The sequence below is a fragment of the Pisolithus orientalis genome (assembly GCF_024613125.1).
Source record: "Pisolithus orientalis strain OTSU chromosome Unknown F5J12scaffold_167, whole genome shotgun sequence".
NCBI lineage: Eukaryota > Fungi > Basidiomycota > Agaricomycetes > Boletales > Pisolithaceae > Pisolithus > Pisolithus orientalis.
In genome coordinates, this window is record NW_026260948.1 from 18,175 (window position 1) to 24,693 (window position 6,519).

At 49.1% G+C, this 6,519-nt stretch overlaps 1 protein-coding gene across 1 annotated transcript; it reads right to left on the reverse strand.

The window, feature by feature from the left end:
* Positions 1 to 2,415: 2,415 nt before the first annotated feature.
* Positions 2,416 to 5,803, reverse strand: F5J12DRAFT_139478 (heterokaryon incompatibility protein-domain-containing protein). The gene is made up of 9 exons (XM_051738108.1): positions 5,581 to 5,803; positions 3,748 to 5,514; positions 3,578 to 3,694; positions 3,158 to 3,527; positions 2,972 to 3,104; positions 2,895 to 2,913; positions 2,665 to 2,828; positions 2,529 to 2,613; positions 2,416 to 2,476 (listed from the first exon to the last, which is right to left on the reverse strand). The coding sequence occupies exons 2-7, from the start codon at positions 5,497 to 5,499 to the stop codon at positions 2,781 to 2,783; spliced, it is 2,439 nt and encodes an 812-aa protein (XP_051594099.1). The 5' UTR covers positions 5,500 to 5,514; positions 5,581 to 5,803; the 3' UTR covers positions 2,416 to 2,476; positions 2,529 to 2,613; positions 2,665 to 2,780.
* Between the last annotated feature and the right edge of the window lie 716 nt (positions 5,804 to 6,519).

A 6,519-nucleotide genomic window follows, 5' to 3' on the forward strand; every position in this document is an offset into this window, starting at 1 on the left:
TCGCACTCACCATAATACTCCTTTGCAGTTCTTGGTCGGAGCGTAGATGAAGCAAGGTGTACCCACACTGCACCAGAAACAACCCCGCAAATTCTGCCCCCTAACATCCTTTGTTGGCCTGCGCGACAGTCGCATCGCCTTTGCAGTTTTTGATGGCGATGGAGGCGGGGAGGGAGGGGGAGCGGTAGGTAGGCGACATGTGGCGGCTTTACACGTTGACAGTAAGGTCGCAAGGGTGGTGGATAGTATCCCCTTGCTTCCGACATGAATTGTCTCATTCAGAAGCGTGGAAAGCCTAACAAAGAAAGCTTCTGGTAACCGTAAAGTGTCAGTCACCCTGCCTGTAATGAAGCATATAGCAGGGAACGTACTGTGCACTCCTGGTCAACATTCTCAAGAGCACTTCCTGAACTCTGGCGGCGGATTTTCCTGATCCAGCGGGACCTGTGACGCTGATTTGACTTTAACCTGGATACAATCAAGCGCGGTGTTCAACCTATGCGATGGGTTGAAAGACTGGTGCGCTGAGTATGTAGGTGGTAAGGTCATATCAGTAGTATCCACCTATCCTGCCACAGCCAAACTCGGTGTCAATTCATCAGAGTTACAACCGCCGCCAAGGGGCACCTCCTTTGGAGTTCGCGTGCCCTCCAGCCCAACCGAAGTGTTATACCCCTAGTGCATCATTGCTGCCATTGCTGTTCCTCTCGCCATCGACCACCTGGTATGGTCGTGTCGTATGGTTGGTTTTGCAACGACGAAAGCTTGTCTCCAGCTTCGCTGCAGCTGACTCTACATTCCCATCGTCCTCCAGGTAAGTTATCCTGCATGCCCCGATGCCTATCAATCTTCTCGCGGTATCGCACATGAGGCAATTTCGCACAGACCTTAATTGTTGTGGTCTCGCAACTTCACAAGCCCAATCCAGCCCGCCAATAGGCCCTTCATGACCACTTTCCATCATCTAACGTCGCATGGGGCATGTTTCAGTGGTGTCTCGCCTTTGGTACGAGGGTCCATTGTCCTACGATCCATGAGTGCGGACTGTAATTTCATGGGGTTCAACGTCGTTGCCATGGCAAAAGCCACCACGGGAAACCACCGTCGCATACGAAAGGTGACCGGTGACCCTGGACAGACGACAGCAGTATAAAAGGTCCTGAACTGTGCTCGACTATCAGATCCGAGGCCGTTAGCGTCGGAAACGGAAATATGCGGGCTGTGAGATTCGAAATTTGACAACGGAGGTGAATAGGGGTGACAAAACTGTGTATACTAATTATTCCCGCAATCTGCTGAACCAAAGTCCAGACATGTTTAGCGGCGCCCATTAACCACTGATGCTGGAGCTCGGGGTTGGGACGGCTGTCAAGCATGGGTTTATCTCTCCGGAACCGCTATACCTGATGTACTGCGTGCTCGAGCACCAAGCAACAGTTGATGCTTTGACGTGCCAGTCCCTGCATCAATCATGATCCTGGATCAATGTATGTTCAGAAATTGGTACCAGTGTCATACACTGCATGGCGGTGCCTACCTCTGCAAGTGAGCTTGATTGTCATCCGGATAAGTGCATAGTCCCTTAATAATAAACCCAATATCTTTCAAGCCCTGGTGGCAGCGGTTACGACGACCTCGGATGTGTGTGGTTCCACTTACGTCCGTCATTCCTTCCTTCCGAATATAGTTCACAACCTGAACCATGTCAACTGACATATTTGAAGATGGGGAGTGAGCTTGCCTCTGGTAGTAATTGCTCCACTTCCTGGCAGATCCCACACCAACAGAGCCACAAAACCTACCAACGAATGCATGGTCGTTCTTGGAAAGTAATAGTTCGACACCATCTTACCTTCCCTGTGAGGTCCTCTTCCAACGCTCGTCGTTCGTCGTCGTCTTTTGTTACTCCGAGCTTTGCTTGGAGTGCCATTATTTCTTGCGCCATGGAACGGGTGCTAGCCTGCCTGTACCTCGTCTTCAGGAAACAGACTATCGAATATTGGAAGGTATAGCTCTAACCTGTCGTAATCAATGTGCTCCGGTCGAGTTGTTTGCCTGGATAAAGAAAAAAATTATTGAAGTAAGGAAGCCATCGAAGGAGAGAATGAATGCACACGAGCACATACATATGGTCAGAGTCCGCATCGGCGAAAGTGTTACTAATGCAGTTGAGTAGCTTGTTTTGTGACCAGAATGAGCTGCCACTCTTGTTTGCTAAAAGCAACGCTTACGCCAGCACTCAGAGTTTGTGATATGACTTTCATCTCGCGTTCTGTGCTTCGTCTCTCGGCAGCAACGTGACCCCGCGCCCCAGACTCTGTGGTAAGACTTTCGCACTTGTTGCGCAAAATGGTTAACGTTGTTTCAGGGTGCTGATCCTGCGTAGCTCTGTGTCGGTGCTTATCTGTGGATGGACTGCGCTTCATCACCCAACTGAGAAACAACGATCTCAGAGGGCGCGCCAGCAGGCTACCTCCTAACACTGAATGTAAACTTCTGGATAAATACGCATTGCATGGTGACCTGACCTTTGACAGCACCTGCAGAAGATTCGCCAAGCGACTCAGCTCCCATCATCGAAGCGAGCCTTGTGAAGAATGTTATCTCTCCTACCTATATATCGACGGTGAGAACAGCCGGGATATTAAAAGAATGATTACGCACGTATTTTGTGAGGGTCCCTAAACCGAACATATCCGAGAAGAACTCGATTGCTCTATCCGTTGTTTGTCTGCTCTGTTGACATCGAAAGTCAGTGCTTATGAACCCCATGCAGCAGCCTAACGCACCGTGGACTGGTGACGAGCTTCCGTTCCCACACAATCACGCTGTAGACAAGGGGGTCGATCAGACAAATTCAGTGCTCACAGCTTAATGGATGAAAGGTCACCCACTAGGGCAAAAAATTGTTCCCTACATTTCGGAACGCAAGGTCAGTGACTCTACACAACATGATTATCCGTTCGCTTACCGAATACTCTTGAACTGCTCCCTCCTCTGTGCGCAGGCCGATTCTCTTCGCCAAACTTGTGGGCTTGCAATGGCACATAAGGGAGTCAATAGGCCTGGCTCTTCGATGTGATTCTGATTCTTCCATGCCACGGCTGGTAATTAAGGTCAGAAGGAAGGCACGAGCTAATCTTTCGGTAAAGTTTACCTTCTGAATCCTTCCGTTGTCCCCAAGAATCAACTGCATAGAACTCTGAGCAATGTATGACTGTTGTCACTAAATGCTTGTTTGCAGGATCTGTGGATAGCGCCTTCAGTAATCGCATCAGCGGTTGATTGTTCGGGAGAGAGCGCCCGATTGGTTGGTGCAAAACCAGGCGATTTTCCCCTTTTTGAAGGGTTACTGTCAGGTCATCCTGATTTGGCGGATAATTCAGTGCGTCTTCATCACCGGACACCCGGGCTACAACTGGGCAGTTAGCCAGATCTGTAGGATCAATGCCGAACGCCTGCATATCCCCGAATATGTTCCCATGACATTCAAAGTTGGTATTAGAACACTCGCCATAATCACCCAGCTATTTATGTCAGACCAGAGGTTAAGCCTAAGAGACACGGTATAACTCACCGTGATGGTTTGACCTGAACACTCGTCAAGTTGTACCGGCAAGTTGTTCAATTTCAACTCATGTGAAGTACGAATTGTCTTCATGAAACCGGGCATATCAAGGCCATCCCGATCGTTCTATGGCAGTATAGAAGGTTAGGTCCATACATATCTAAGGGAGAAATACCCACAGTGGTAATGGTCCATTCGAGCGGACCAACGCAACAACCAGGACATTGCTCGACATCAACCATAACTTTGAGATTGCCTTCGTCCCATCTACCCCAGACAACCCTAGCGGCCCAGATTGACTGCGGAAGGTGGGCATGATTGACAAAGCTGTCGTGTGGGGACCAATTGTTACGATCAGGGTTATTGCTCATGCTCTGGAGTGCATGTTGTGCGCGTGCATTCCACATCATCTCATACACCTTCTGGTCAGAGTTTAGCCAACTACCCTCTTGAGTTGCAGGGCGTTTGACATATGTAGCATGTGCCCATCCTTGGCCGGAGTAGTACCCAAATCCAACTGCAAAGTGAGATCTGGTTTCATCGTTGGCATACACCACAACCATGAGGTCGTTCGTTCGCGACGAGAGTGTGACAGTATTGTTTGTGATGTCTCGGGGGAAGGTGCCACAACGGGTGAAACCATGGCATGCAGCACCCCGATCGTCGAGTGTAAGACAGCAAGGCGTCTCTCTGGCGTCCGGAGAATAGGTGAGATAAAGCCGCCTGGTCAGTGGATATGTCTTGCGGGTCTCTGTGGCGTTAAAAGACCGGTTATAGGTCGATCTGCACGAAGCCAAATCGATGGTGATCAGTTTTCCGTCGTTGTCGCTACATGCCAATATGGCTTTGAATTCGGTTGGAGGGTCCAGATAAGGTATGATAGGTAACCATATTTGGATACCTGCGTTGGTAGCAACGAACCCCGACATCAGTTGGGAATGAGCAGTTTGGCGCCACTCAGATCCGTTCTCGAGACCACCGATATCGTGGGAATGAACGTAGTCCGCTAATTTGTCGACGAACTGGTCGGATTCCACCACTCTAATGTCGCGACAATCCCGAAAGTAGCTTGGGTCGTCTGCCAACACACTGCCATACCGAGGCATCCTCCCGTAGGGATCCCATGCAAATATGCTCTGGTCGCTAGACATCCGCATGATCTCCAGCTGGAGCTTTTGAAACGCTTTCTCTCCTTCCCCGTACAACATCGGCATACTCACACCAAATAATCCCATCAGTGCATATGCTCGATCCTCCACTCGTGTCGTCCTCCGGTCAGCTGCCCACGACATTATTTGAGCAATGCTGGGGCGCTTCGACGTTATCCCATGTTCTAAAATATCGACCGGAATCCGCGTGATTTTCTCTAATGTCGATCCTAGGCGTCGCTTGTTGCCAATATGTATCCAGTCCTTGCTGAAAAATTCGATTCGCTTCGGAGCAATGAGTTCCTGGAGTGTCCAACCTCGGCTGAACCACTCTGGCCAGCCGTTCGATTTGCTAAACTTGCTGTTGTTACGTTCCGAAGGAAAGCTTGACTCCTCGATGTCACCGATGTATGCATAACATACCTGCGAATTTTGATACCAACTATACATCGAATTGATCGCCTCGGATAACTCAGCACTGCTCCGCTTGTCGATGCAACACGTGTCGACCCAGAGCCACTTGTAGCCATCCTTCAGGGCCCGCTCGCAACCCTCGATGATCTTCTGGTAGCCGTCACGCTGCCTGACCTTGTCCCTCTTCCGCTCCTCCATTTTCAAGAGCTTGGTCATTTCCTTGTAACTGACTTCCATTCCCCAGCGATGCGAGAGTATGGCATAACTCGTAGTCTTGTCATCTCCATACTTTAGGACCTCGGTGTCGGGATCCGCCTGGTGGATGTCCTGTTCTCGGTCGAGAACAGCTTGGACATCCAATAGGTGCATCTTCCTGCGAGGTCACTGCAAAGCACGACACGGAATTAGTCATTCAAGTAAGTACATTGTTGTGTAGACGTCTGAACCTACAGGATGTTTCTTCAGACGGAAGGCGGAGTAACTTTACAGTGAAGGGAACAAACCGGGACTTGAAAGGCGCAGTGGATTTTGAAGGGGCGAACACACGTGCTATCGGACGTGAGGCATAGTACTTGCCGAGGTTTTTGAACGCGGCCATCACGGCAGGTGCTGTAACGCCTGGGATCATACTAATCGCAGCGCCTGGAAGTCTCTACTATGGTGCCGATCACCTAGAAGCCGCTACATGTGTGACAGAGGCCAAATTCTGATATGACTGGAACCCTAACCCTAACCCAGGGACACTTATGTATATTCTTCCATTGTGAACTCAAACTTCATTGGGTTCTTCAGGGGTTGTGTGAAAAAGTATCTTTGTAACAACTTTGATGGAACCTGAAGGCAAATCCCCCAATGGTATTCCAGTCTGTACAGCTAGGTACCATTTGTTGATGGGAGCTGCTCAGGCTTGGAAACAAAGGATGCACATCAACAGGTTCAGAAATTCAGCACCACCAGGTACAAATCTCATCAATCTCATCATCCATGTGCCAGAAGCACAGCTTCTTGACTAAATATGGTATTCCCCCCACTCTGGCCATATCTGTCCCACCAACAGAATTTTTCTCCAGTAATTCTTTAGCAATGAAAAAAAAAACTCTTATGCAATTGTTCTGTTTGCTGAAAGGAGTGTTTTCACAAGAAACTTAATAATAATGATGATTTCATAAATGGGAAAAACGTTTGCACACATGTAGCAGCTTCTAGGTGATCAGTGCCATAAAAAATTAGTCCAGTTTGTGCAACCGACAATAATGGACCCGCAAAAGTTGAAGGGGATAAGGTATCCATGTGAAACACAATGCCAAGCTTAGTTGAGCTGAATGTCGAGTCTCTGCTACAAAACAGTTGTGCGGATGACGGAAGTAACAAGCACACACTTACGTAAAC

Coding starts and splice junctions, on each gene's coding strand:
- F5J12DRAFT_139478 (XM_051738108.1), bottom strand. CDS start 5,499: ATGCACCTATTGGATGTCCAAGCTGTTCTCGACCGAGAACAGGACATC. Junction 3,695..3,747: donor TCGAATGGACCATTACCACT/GTGGGTATTTCT, acceptor ATACTGCCATAG/AACGATCGGGATGGCCTTGA. Junction 3,528..3,577: donor GTTCAGGTCAAACCATCACG/GTGAGTTATACC, acceptor TGACATAAATAG/CTGGGTGATTATGGCGAGTG.